This window comes from Coniophora puteana (assembly GCF_000271625.1).
Source record: "Coniophora puteana RWD-64-598 SS2 unplaced genomic scaffold CONPUscaffold_1, whole genome shotgun sequence".
NCBI lineage: Eukaryota > Fungi > Basidiomycota > Agaricomycetes > Boletales > Coniophoraceae > Coniophora > Coniophora puteana.
In genome coordinates this window covers 3,832,954-3,844,845 of record NW_006913053.1, presented here as the reverse complement: position 1 = coordinate 3,844,845, position 11,892 = coordinate 3,832,954, and the positions used below count along the sequence as shown (strand labels likewise).

The 11,892-nt window shown below is 56.7% G+C and overlaps 3 protein-coding genes across 3 annotated transcripts; 1 reads left to right on the top strand and 2 right to left on the bottom strand.

The window, feature by feature from the left end:
• Positions 1 to 66: 66 nt before the first annotated feature.
• On the bottom strand, positions 67 to 4,049 carry CONPUDRAFT_141444 (uncharacterized protein; the record flags this gene model as incomplete). The annotated part of the gene is made up of 4 exons (XM_007765605.1): positions 67 to 399; positions 528 to 1,881; positions 1,940 to 3,822; positions 3,894 to 4,049. 4 exons carry the CDS (start codon positions 4,047 to 4,049, stop codon positions 376 to 378), a joined length of 3,417 nt encoding a protein of 1,138 aa, XP_007763795.1. The 3' UTR covers positions 67 to 375.
• Positions 4,050 to 5,767: 1,718 nt separating this feature from the next.
• On the top strand, positions 5,768 to 8,798 carry CONPUDRAFT_96590 (G-alpha-domain-containing protein). Its single transcript, XM_007765604.1, has 10 exons — positions 5,768 to 6,146; positions 6,401 to 6,494; positions 6,544 to 7,209; positions 7,269 to 7,321; positions 7,371 to 7,523; positions 7,580 to 7,635; positions 7,701 to 7,902; positions 7,962 to 8,027; positions 8,091 to 8,144; positions 8,235 to 8,798. Exons 1-10 carry the CDS (start codon positions 5,894 to 5,896, stop codon positions 8,282 to 8,284), a joined length of 1,647 nt encoding a protein of 548 aa, XP_007763794.1. The 5' UTR covers positions 5,768 to 5,893; the 3' UTR covers positions 8,285 to 8,798.
• A 790-nt stretch (positions 8,799 to 9,588) lies between these two features.
• CONPUDRAFT_96588 (proteasome subunit alpha type 5) lies at positions 9,589 to 10,864 on the bottom strand. Its single transcript, XM_007765603.1, has 7 exons — positions 10,807 to 10,864; positions 10,708 to 10,752; positions 10,623 to 10,648; positions 10,192 to 10,556; positions 10,025 to 10,127; positions 9,865 to 9,960; positions 9,589 to 9,796 (listed from the first exon to the last, which is right to left on the bottom strand). Exons 1-7 carry the CDS (start codon positions 10,829 to 10,831, stop codon positions 9,728 to 9,730), a joined length of 729 nt encoding a protein of 242 aa, XP_007763793.1. The 5' UTR covers positions 10,832 to 10,864; the 3' UTR covers positions 9,589 to 9,727.
• Positions 10,865 to 11,892: the final 1,028 nt, after the last annotated feature.

The window sequence follows — 11,892 nt, the reverse complement described above, 5'->3', positions numbered from 1 at the left end:
GCAGAATGACAGTGTATACGACAGCTACGGTCACATAGCATGTGTTTGTGTCACGGACTACATCTCGGTCTGGCTACGCACCTATTTAATTTACATGGTATCATAGAGCGTAGATAGGAATATACTTTTCCAAACAGGCAAACTAGCCAACGTCCAAGAAATTCACCTCTTCTCCTGACGATGCCCAGTATGTACAACACTCGCGCTAAAGCCCGCACCCCGCTGCTCGCCGTATCTCAGGCCCCGGTCCCTCCATCCCAAAAGCAGACCCGAAAGACCCGAGCGAGCGCACGGGCGTATCGCCCATCGCCCATCCTCCATATCCGCTCGCATTCTCCCACCCTCCCACCGCTCACGGGCGGGACTCACTCCGACTTAGAGCGCGATACCGTATTCAGACTAGAAAGAAAAGGAAACGCGCAAACGCAAAGAAAGACAATTAGCCCATTAATTAGTCCACAGTTGTCACACAGGCTAATCGATTCCGGCGAAGGAATGATTGAAGCAAGGAAAGGAAAGGGACGTACCGAGTCCGACGGGATCTCAATTCCCGACGAGGTCTGCGACAGTCTGCTGGGTCGCATGGCGAAATTCTGTTCCCCAGATTCATGGCCCTGGCCGTTGTCCTGGGTCCGAGTCTGATTCTGATTCTGCCAGTGCGCCTGCGCCTGCGCCTTGAAGCTCTGCGCAGACATCCTCGCGACATCGCGATCGCTCACGCCCGCTTGCCGAGAGGCGCGCTCGAGCCCGACGAGCGACAGATACGGGTTCTTCGACTTCATCTGGCTCGCACTGCGGTTCACCATCACCATCGCGCTCGGCCCCGTGTCCGGACGGACGGTGCCCCCGCTCGACGAGCTCGTGCGCTTGTCCGACTCCGCGTCACTGTGTGACGGCGCCGCGGAGCGCGCAATGAGCGCCGATTGAGATTGGGGTAGTGAAGAACCGATCCCGTCGTGCGCCCGTCCCAGTGGTGCCGCCGCCGCGGAGCCGCCGTGCCCAGGAACGGACACGGGCGCAGCGCCCGAGTTGGGAGGGTCCGAGAATGGATCAGCGGGGTCGCTCCAGCTGGTACCGTTATAGTAAGAGCCACCGAATGCGCTCGGGCTCGGAGCGCCCGCGCCGGATCCTCGGGCTGCTGCGAACGGAGGTGGGCCCGAGACCGGGGGAGGCATCTCGGGATGATGCGTGTGAGTGATGTCCATGTTGCCGATGCCGTCGTAATCGTGACTGTGATAGTCCGAGAGGCTTTCGACGTCTGTGTACGCACGAATAGACGCGTTCATGTGGCTCGGCGCCTCGCTCTCGGCCGCATCGTCGATGGTCGAGCGCCAGCTGGGGGTATAGAACGACGCGTCGTCGTTGATAGTGCTGAGGTTCTCGCCGCCCTCTCTGTTCCACGACGACTGGCGGGGGAGGGTACCTGCGGAGCCCTGGCCGCGGCTGGAGGCTGGCATGGGGAACTCGCTGAGCGAACGGAAGCTGAGAGTTCCAAAAGGCGACATCGAGGGGATGATCCCCGCACCAAGAGTGTCAGGTATCCGCTCTTGCATTGATGGGTCGTCGTCTGGGGATAGGGATGCATATGGGAGAGACACGCCACGGCTCTTGCGGCTCCGGCGATAGCATAGGATAAAGGCGCCGCAAGCTACGAGTAGTGCAACAATGCCTCCAATGACTCCGCCTACAACGGCGCCGGTCTCAGAGTGAGAGGTAGTTACCTCGGACGTTGGGGTAACAGGCAACACAGACACTGAGGTGGTCAAGAATACGGAGTTGGAGGTAAAGGCTGTTAAGCCTGTAGTAATGGTGACAGGAGCAGAATCCGAGAACGTTATGGTGGTTGAGTGTCTCGTAAGAGGAGCGGTTTCACCATCTATTCTGAGCATGACACGATAAGCACCTATCGAAGGGAGGATTTGCAACATATAGTACTCACGGGGGAGGGGCAGAACGCCTGCTACTAGAAGAAGTTGAAGTCCCTGTGCTTGCCTCATAATTATGGGTATGGATCCCGGTATCCGAAGAAATAGGACCGGACTTGGGCGTCGCTGGGGACGAACTTTCGCCGCCTGTAGAATCCGATATCGTCGTGAAAGTGAGGGCCGGGTCGGGAGACCTAGAAGGCGCAACCGCTGGGCTCGTAGTATGGTCTCCACCAGGCTTTGTGACCGCTCCAGGATGCGGCGAGGAAGTAGGAACCGGAGGTGTCGATTTGCCGTCCGGAGAGCTAGGCGTGGTCGGTTTAGTCCCATGAGGAGTGGAAGACGTGGGGTCTTTAGCAGGACGTGGGCTCGGGCTTTGACTTTCCGGAGGCGGCGAACTAGGAGCACTTGGGTGTAGGTGTGACGACGTGGTGAACGTGGAAGGGCGCGGTCTATCGGTAGTGTCTGGGCTAGGACTCTCATGAGGCGAAGTAGTAGACTTGCTGGGGTACGGCGGTCGACGATCTGTTGACGTGGGCTCTCCAGATCCTGGACTAGTCGTCAGAGAGGGCGGAGGCCTGTCAGGCTTGGACGAGTTATGGTCCGGCCACCCAGGATGATTGGAGGATGAATGGGGAGTTGTGGTTCGGCTCGGCGGAGACGACTCAGACGTTGGCTTCGTCGGAGTGAAGGGCTGTGTGGACTTGATTCCACCACCACCTGGAATCGAACTTTTCCCTTTCCCAGTGGGCTTGCCGCCACCTGGTTGCGTAAGACTCGTGTGGGTGTGCGTAGGAGTCGGCGTTGGCCAACGCCCGGTGCTTTCCCCTTTGCTTGTTCCCCCGCCTTTGCCACCGCTATTTCCGCCACCTTCCGACCCGCGACCTGAAGACGGTGTTGGTGAATGCTCAGAGGATGATTTGCTCCATAACCTGCTCCATTCCTCGCCAACATTACTAGTGAAGCCCGTCCAGTCCTTCGAAAATGAGCTTGCAAGTGACGGCCATGGGTCAGGCCAAGTACTGTGTGTTTGCGAACCCTTCCCCGACCTTCCTGGCCGCGTAGTCGATCCCGTTCCAGGTTTGGCTTTCGACGTCGTCGGTGTGGGATGCGGATCCTTGTCAGTCGCAGAACCAGACCCCGAGCCACCGCCTCCAACTTTACCCAAGCTCGCGCTCTTTGTTGTCGGCTTATCGGTAGACGTGTCGGTACGCGTAGAGCTCGGAGGCTTGCCAGCGCCCCACGGCGTTCGTGTGTGGTCGTCGTCCCCTCCCTTTGGCGCAGGAGACGACTCAGTGGACTTATGGGAAGACGTGGTGCTCCCCGTCGGTGGCCTGCCGCCCTCCTTTGGTGAAGGCGACGTTGTCGGTTTGTCGGTAGGTGCAACACTCGGCGCAGACACCTTCCCCCCTCCCGACGACGTTGAGTGCCCAGACCACCCCGGATCCTTGCCCAAGCGGGACGAAGCGCTGCTAGCGCTCCCAGGATCATCAGGTTTGCCTGGCGTCGTCGAAGAAGGCTGTGCATCGCTGTGGGATGATGTAGAATGGGTATAGCCACCAGCGTCTCCGTCCCCCGTTGAGGACGGTAGAGTAGACTTGGACCCAGGGTCGCTCTTGGGGTTTGTGCCTGAAGATGGCGCAGATGAAGGGCTTGGGGATGGGTGTGGGTTCCCACGATTGGAGTCACTCGAGCCTGAGTCATTAGATGGAGATGAAGATGGGGAAGGAGAGGATGAGGACAATGGCGAGGGCGAGTCTTTATCCCCACCTAGAGTCGACTTTGGGCTGGGGTCCGGGGGCGCAGAAGTCGGGGCGGCTCCCTGAGGCGACTGCCCGCCCCCGCCAATGCCGCCGGGAGCGCTGCTGCTCTTATTGCTATCGCCGTTGCCACCATTCTGTAAGTACAAGGGGGGCGAGAGTCAGTGCTGGTGGAGACGCTACCGCTGATTCTCATGGATTAGCTCACGGGTTTAGCAGCCGACGCCCCAGAAGGCTCGGACGAGGCTGATCCTCCTCCGCCTCCGCCTCCTTTGGGAGATGGCGATTGGGCATTACTTCCATCGTCAGAACCACCGCGCTCCCTCACCAGCTGTATAAAAGAGCGACGATGTTCCCCGCGCATGCTGGGGAAGATGAGGGAGCAGAAAAGAAAGAAAGGATGGGAGTCGCATTTGGGCCCGAGTTGGTTATGAACTTCCTGGGGGCAATGCTCGTGATGAGGCAGCATCCACGATGAACGTTGAAGGGCATAGACGCCCTGAGATGGCTATTCTTAGCCAGCGATTCTCAAGATGCGACGACAAGTACAATCGCCTGCAAGGCGAACGACGTACGGGCGAGAGGTGTTCGCTGAAGGTGTTCGCAGACGGGAGACTGTATAGTGAGGATGAGCGCGAAGATTCTCCAAGGCGCTACAGCTTACACGTAGGCCAGTATAGAGCTCGTACCGTGCCTGGGAGATCCTTCAACGGTATTCGCGCATCAAGCATTCAAGCATAGCAACGAATCCGTAGAGTTCCGCGTCTCCCAAGATGATCATGATGAGATGCCTGCCTGCGCAGAACTGAGACCGAAAATTTCAGGTACACAAGGATACACAATATCAGCTCTCGAGCGATAGTCAGGAGTCGGAAGCAGCTTGTGTTGTTGTTAGCAGTGAAAGGTCCCGGCTAGGTCCGGTCTCGACACGAGGAACGTAGAAGAGGACAACGTTCTCGTTGGCATGAAACGAGATATGAGCAGTGCCGGAGGCCGTTCTCGACGTTGTGACCTTCACGGGTAGAAGATTAAACCAGCCAATAGAGTGCGAGAACACAATGAAGGCAGGGCGCCCCGAGGCGGGAGAAGCCTGAGAGCCCGGGTTGGATCTCATGATGGATCTGTGGAGGTTGTCGTGTCCCAAGACGGAGACTCTTCGCGCCAGTGCCTTACTCTCGGTGATGCCCACGAGAACAAGGCAAGGGCCGTGAATGGGAGCCGCGGGCGCGTTCGCTATCTGGCAACGGGGGTCGGAAGAGATTCCCGTGAACATATGGAGCGCATTGATTTCTTGGATGTTGCATGTACACGCTGAGCAGGGTCAGTTGGAAATGTGTATGGGGGTGCACATGTATGTATGCGGACTGCTCGAGGGGCTAAAGCGAGGCGAGAGGACGTGTGGTGGTGAAGATGGTGCGAAGAGAGTCGTTTAGCAGGTCAGCGTGTGCCACACGCACCGTTGAGGCCGGATGAAAGACGCCCGTGAGCCGGAGAGGGACATATGAAGGTCACTGTGCAAGTAACCGGGTAGGCTAATCTGACAGGGCCGCGTCGCAACGTTGCGCTCTGGTGCGCTGGGGAAAGTCAAGGAGCCAACGGACGGGTGAATGCCGGTGGCAATGTGGACGGAGCATGCGCCCGTTCGCACGCGCTGGACCAATTTTTGTCTGCAAAAAAGTTTGGCCGAGGATGGTGATTGTGTATTGGACTGTGTTGCGCCGCCGAGATCTTCATTGGAGACGGTTTACGAAACCAGTTCACGGCTCGGAAGCAAACGCAAGGGGAGGTTGGAGAGGAGGTGGTGGCGTCGTCATGTCATATCTGGAAGCACATGGACTGTCATATCACTGGAGGTATTTTGACAGCAGAGAGGCGGGGTCGTGGGCCGAACGTGACAGCTGAATATTAACTCGTGACGGAGAGCACGCGAAGCTGACAGGTGTGACGGTAGACCCCAGGAAAAAACGGGGGATCTGAGATATATTCACGTTGTTTGCGTACGGAATCGGCGGAATACATTCTCGTTATGGAAGTGCTTCTACTTACCCCCGTCGCGACAACTCACTAAGTACTTTACCCTCTCGTCTCTAGCCCACATATAATTCCTATTTCTCATTCTCCCGCTCGCGTCCGCCGCTCTCGCCAGCGCCAGCGTCCGCACAAGAGCGTCACCCACCTCCAGACGACGACTCGACGACGTCCCCAGCCATGATGAAAAGCAAACTCGAACCACAACGTCGCAGATCCGAGTCCGATCCGCTCGCCCTCGCCCTCCAGCCGCCCGCCAACGAAACGGATGCCGATCGGGAAAAGAGGCTGCACGAGGAGCTCGAGGCCAAGCGCGTCAGCGACGGAATCGACGAGATGCTCAGAGCAGAGAAAAAGGAGCGGAAGAATAAGCCGGAGATCAAGGTCCTGCTTCTGGGGCAGAGCGAGAGCGGGAAGAGTACCACACTCAAACGTAAGTGTCCATGTATCTGCATCCTAGTCTCTTTGACGTGCTCCCGCTGCACCCTCTCGCACGTCTGGGAGGCTCTCTGAGCTTTGTCGGTTCAGCGTGCATCCTGTGACCACCTTGTGCTATCCCCGCCGTCATACGTGGGGCAAAGCCGAACGCTTGTTCCTGATCTGGGGAACGGTGCCCGCCATCTGCCGCCATCCGCCCTGACCTTGTCCTTGGCCAGAAATCCAGACAGCTGAAACGTTCCTCCGCAGAATTCCAGCTCATGCACTCCCCTGCCGCATTCAACGCAGACCGGACCGCGTGGCGAGCCGTCATCTACCTTAATCTCGTCAAGTCTATTCTTAGGTAAGAAACTCCCCGTTTCCCTTCGCTTCGTTATCCTCACAGCTGCTAGGATTCTCGATGCCATCGCGCCCGAGGACCCGCTTGAGGACGATGCCGAAGAGGCAGGCGAACACGCTGAGCCCGCCTCTATCATCATCACCTCCCGTGGCCGCCCCCAGTCCGCCCTCACTGTGACACGTGTACCCAAGTACGAGCGGTATCGCGCCGCGCTAGCCCCTCTCTACGAGCTCGAAGTGCGCCTCGCCCGTCTCATCTCATCCCCAGATGACGACGAGCCCGAGTGTAACGATGACAGCCGTCCCCACTGGACCGTCGGGTCCCCAAACGCGTACGGGCGCAACGGCCGCCCCCTCCCCAACATCTCCATCCCTGATTACCACGGCTCCACCTCCCCGCTTTCCCCACTCTCACCGTCGACGACCGTTGCCGGCCAGCCCTCGCCAGGCGGATCGAGCAGCAGCTCGTCTCGCTCGCGGCAGGCCGAGGTCAGCGTACACCACAGCAAGGACTGGAAGAAGAAGTGGTCTCTCGTCTCGCGGATCACCAGCCCGAAGAGCGCACATACGAATGAGATCGAAGGCTGGTGGGATGATCCCAAGGACCCTGTCCACATTATGCACTCGTGCGCCCCTGCGATGATGCAGCTCTGGGATGACGCGAGCGTGCGACGGTGTCTGAAGGAGAAGGGCCTACGGCTTGAAGAGAGCAGCGGTTTGTGAGTCCCTTTTTGAATTGCGCTACCGGCGGCGCGGTTGCGTGCTTACACGCGGTCAGCTTCTTGAACGAAATTCGCCGAATAACAGCCCTCCGGTATTTCCCCACGACTGGTATGGCTTTGTGTTCTGCCCCTGCTGCATACAATTGACTGGTGGTCAGATGACGTTCTCAAGGCCAGGCTAAAAACCACGGGCGTTGTGGAGCATTCATTCATTATACCTGACACCCAACGGCGGCAGATGATTTGGAGAATCTACGACGTGGGAGGCGCACGATACCAGCGGCAAACATGGACACCTTATTTCGACGACGGTACGTCACCCTCCCCCCCGAACCGTTCTGTGCACTCATACGCGCTGCTTTAATAGTCAATGCCATAATATTTTTGGCCCCAATATCGGCCTTTGACCAGGTGCTAGCCGAGGTAAACATTTTTTGAGCAGCCTTCGCACAAGAAGCTCACGGGACTACCTTCTATCCACCTCCCAGGACCCGAAAGTGAACCGACTACAAGATTCTTTACTTCTTTGGAAAGAGGTCGTGTCGAATAAGCTGCTGGCGAACGTCAACATTATCCTCTTCTTGAACAAGTGCGACCTGCTGAAGGACAAGCTCGCGGCTGGCGTCCAGCTGGCCTCCCACCTGCCCGGCTACCGCGATCGACCGAACGACTACGAGTCCATCCGGCAGTGTGCGTTGGAACCCTCTGTGTCTTGCTTCTCAATTTTGCTGACGGCACCATCTCAACAGACTTCAAAGCGAAGTTCGGCAACATCCACGCGCAATGCTCGCACAACAAAGAGCGACAAATAAACCGTGCGTTTTGTAGGCCTTCTGCCCGCGCGTCCTCTGACTCTTTGCATTATTTTCCGCCTACAGTGCTGTTTACGTCGGTGACGGACACACGCGGAACAAAGGTTGTTATCAATAGCGGTGCGTTTCATCTCGTTTTTTTTTACATCGCACAGCGCCACGGCGATAGCGGTGGTTTACAGCCTCGTCTGACGCGTGCATTGTGTGCAGTGCGCGACTCGATCATCAAAGCCAACCTGCGCAGCATGCAGCTGATGTAGAACTACCAACTTAGCAAGCTGCACGATGCATCTCACTCCGCACGCGTCCAGTCGTTTGTCCTTGCGCCTCCTCAACCGTTCACCCGTCCTTGTCCGCTGCCTAGGCGCCCGCGCTGTCTCTCTGCCCTCGCACTTGAGCACCTTGCCTCACTTCCCGCATCAGCCGCATCAGCCCTACCTGTCCACATGTCTGTCCCTCCGTCGCTCCTTTGAACCCTCACGTCCTCCGAGCGCACCCGCAGCTCAGACCAAGCACACGCCACCACCTCCATCCTTTCCTTTCGCACGATTTATTTTCCTACGCATCGTTCCCGTTCCTTCGCACGCAGCATCCGCACCCGCCTTTCACCTTTGTTTTTCATTTTTCATTCTTCATTCCCCTGCGTCACCAATGCACGTTCCGCGTTCTCATGTTTGTCCACGTACGTTCCGCGTTCCTCCGTTCCCTCGTCCTTCTCTTTCCTTCATTTTATCTGTTCGTTCGCCCGTTCACTTGTTCGTTCTTCCTCTCTTTCGGAGCCTGTCCCTCATCGCGTTCCTCGTTCCAGTCGGTTCCCCCCTGTCATCCGTTATAATGTTCTCTCTCTGGCATATATCCATACCCGCTCTGGCCGAGCGGCTCAAGACATAACGTTTCTGCACTTTCACGCTTCTACACCAACACCACCACCACGACTGTGGCCTCTACCTTTAACCTCTGAACCCCGCCACATCGCGCCTCGCCCGTGTCCCGCCCTTTATCCCCCTCCCCCTCTGCCCTCCCACCGCCGATCCCCCCCATCTGTATACATACCTCACACCCGCGCGCGTGCCTCCCGCATTGTTCACTATCGATGTCGAGAGCGGCACCACGGTCGCGTTAATATCTGTCTGTCTTACCAAGCGACTTTCTTTTTCTTTTCTTCTTTTCGTTTCCTTTCACTGTCTCGTTTTCGGCCACATACCTTACAATTCTTCTGGATAATAGAGTTCCTTTTTGTTTCGATTCGAAATTGTACATAGAGCGCATTGTAATGCACGCACGCACGCATGAAGTTGAAGTTGAAGTTGAAAAGTGGCGAATATTCCTCGTTCAAGCATCATTGGCATGCTCGTCGTAGCGTTAGTCTATGGTCGGTCTGCAGCCTGGGGTTTTCTCAGTTCCGAGGATTTCAGGGCTGTAAACGGGCCTGTCGTCGTCCGTAGCGCTTTTACCGCCCTCCTAAACTTCAGCTTGATATCCCCAACGGCGCGGCAAACGCCTCTCCGCCGCGCCGTTCTCGACTTCTCGTTCTGATCAGACTGTTCCATAAGATCAAGAAGGTGGGTCCTTCGGCTCCCAAGCGCTCAGGATCGGATCGGATCGGGTCATATACACACACATACAGACGCATGCAATTGAAAAGAATGAGGATGTGAATATGCATGCAAGCGTGACAAGGTGGGTAAGCAGGTAGTAATACTTTACATGGCGTCGATTATTTCTTTCAGCTGGACTTCGTTTAGGATCTCGAATCCTTTCGTTGGCGTCACCTGCGATCGAGGTTAGCTTCTACACTAACGAGTTGCGGGAACCAGTAGAAGGGAGGGGAAGAACGCACCTGGGCGAGCTGGACGTTGTGGTGGTCGAGCTTCTCCTCCATGACCTGCTTCAACACCCGCATGGTGAGGATCTGTGCTTCTCGGAGTGTCATTTGCTATCGCGACCCGTCAGCATGGTGCGTGTATGCGCAGAGCTGGGATGGGATGGGATGGGCGCACCTTGTGCCACTTGTCCTGGAGCTCGCTCTGGGCTGCCTCCGATCCCGACCCAATCGCCTTGGCATCGTACTTCATGAAGGTGCCCGACGGGTCCGTGTGGAACCTGGGCAAGGAGGCGATGTCATCAGTCCCCGGGCTCTTTCGTACGCACACACCCAACCACTCACAGCTGCGGCCCAAGCTCGTCCACACCCGCGATCAACAGTGCCACGCCAAACGGCCGACTCATCATCGCCTCCTCGTCGTGCACGCTCTCTCCAAAGCGGAGCGCGAGATCGCAGACGGCCTGGGTGGCGCTCTCGACCTTGATGCGCTCGTCGTAGGTGAACGCGTGGTTCTGGGCGGTGACGCGCGCGTGGTCGATCATCGTGCGCGCGTCGGCGGTGAGGCCGGACATGGCGCAGCCGAGGTGGGTGTCGATCTCCATGATCTTCTCGATGGAGGAGGACTCGAGCAGGGGCGACTGGACGCGCTTCTCAACGGCGATGACGACGCCCTCGGAAGTGCGGATCCCGACGGTTGTCGAGCCGAGCTAAAACGGGCGGGTGGGTGTCAGCGCGGAGGAAGGGGAGAGTGTGGGGAGAGGTGAGAAGTGCACCTTTATTGCCTCGATGGCGTACTCGACTATAGGACGAGGCAAAGATCAGGCGTTGGATATGTGCGGCACTGTAAGGTATACCCACCTTGGAACAAACGACCCTCTGGCGAGAAGGTGTTGACACCACGATCTAGACCACAAGTCAGCACTATAGCACTTCATACGTTTGTGAAACTAGCCCCACCGTACTCTGAGCGCGTCAAGAACATGGCAAAAGAGATCTAGGGGAGGAGGAGGGCAGCACTTGCGTAAGTATTCGACTGACTTTCGAGACGCGCGTCCAGATCGTACACCCGTGGAAACCAATTCCCTTTTGCGTCTAATTAGCCCCTGAAATGCTGGGTCGTCTCTTAGACTGTCTCAAGTTACCAGCACGGGCACTGATAAACCACAGCATGCAATACGGTCATATGAACCAAGAAAATGGAATTCGGCTCTTGAGGTGAGACCAAGAGCCATGTTCATAAGCTCAGCCATGCGGCGCGCGAGGGTCAGGAGGCCGTCGAACTGGAATTCGGCTATTGAAGAGGGCAAGCTTTCGCGCTCTGTTCACACGATCTATCCACCGCGAACTCTAACGAACTGGAATTCGGCACCTGTCGCGCCCTTCAAAATGGAATTCGGCCATTTTCGCGTCCTGCAAACTGGAATTCGGCCGCTTTGTCGTGTTCGCCCTGTCGAGAGTGAGGGTGAACATGCGCCATAAAATGGAATTAGTCGCAAAGACGGGCGCGGCGACGAGGATAAGCCGTGGAGCGCGGTGAACGTGCATCCTCCTTGCAGTGATTGGACCCTCTTTCCATCGATACCGTGACGATCGCTGCGTGCTATAAACACTGTAGGGTTTGAATGATGTGAATTTTGCACTACTCATTTGCACTGTTTATGCGTGAAATTTGCGTCCTTTCAGTGCAATTTTTGCTTAGAGTAATGCAAATTTTGCTATAAACCGAGTTGCAAATTTTGCCGGGAAAAGTTAAGATTTTGCTTATCGATTTTGGGTACTCAGAGTGTAAAATTTGCCACATTTTAGTGCAAATTGGCTGGCATAGACCCTTACATATTGTTCAACCGGTATTCATGCGTTCACGCGGCGTAAATCAAGCACACAACAATAAATTGAGACATTGACTACAATACAGGGATGGTGTGGTTCTAAATACAGTACACCATGGCATGGATAACGCATAATGCCCAGGGAAGGTGGGGGAAAGCGGGGACGAGGAGAGGTGAGAGGCAGGATAGACCGAGGAGAGGACGGGTAAGGAAC

Excerpts from the sequence above, each read along its gene's own strand:
- CONPUDRAFT_96590 (XM_007765604.1), top strand. The coding sequence starts at position 5,894 with ATGATGAAAAGCAAACTCGAACCACAACGTCGCAGATCCGAGTCCGAT. Across the intron at positions 7,322-7,370 it reads CCGGTATTTCCCCACGACTG|ATGACGTTCTCAAGGCCAGG; the intron begins GTATGGCTTTGT and ends ACTGGTGGTCAG. Across the intron at positions 7,636-7,700 it reads TTGACCAGGTGCTAGCCGAG|GACCCGAAAGTGAACCGACT; the intron begins GTAAACATTTTT and ends TCCACCTCCCAG.
- CONPUDRAFT_96588 (XM_007765603.1), bottom strand. The coding sequence starts at position 10,831 with ATGTTCTTGACGCGCTCAGAGTACG. Across the intron at positions 10,649-10,707 it reads AGAGGGTCGTTTGTTCCAAG|TCGAGTACGCCATCGAGGCA; the intron begins GTGGGTATACCT and ends CTCGTCCTATAG. Across the intron at positions 10,557-10,622 it reads ACGCCATCGAGGCAATAAAG|CTCGGCTCGACAACCGTCGG; the intron begins GTGCACTTCTCA and ends CGCCCGTTTTAG.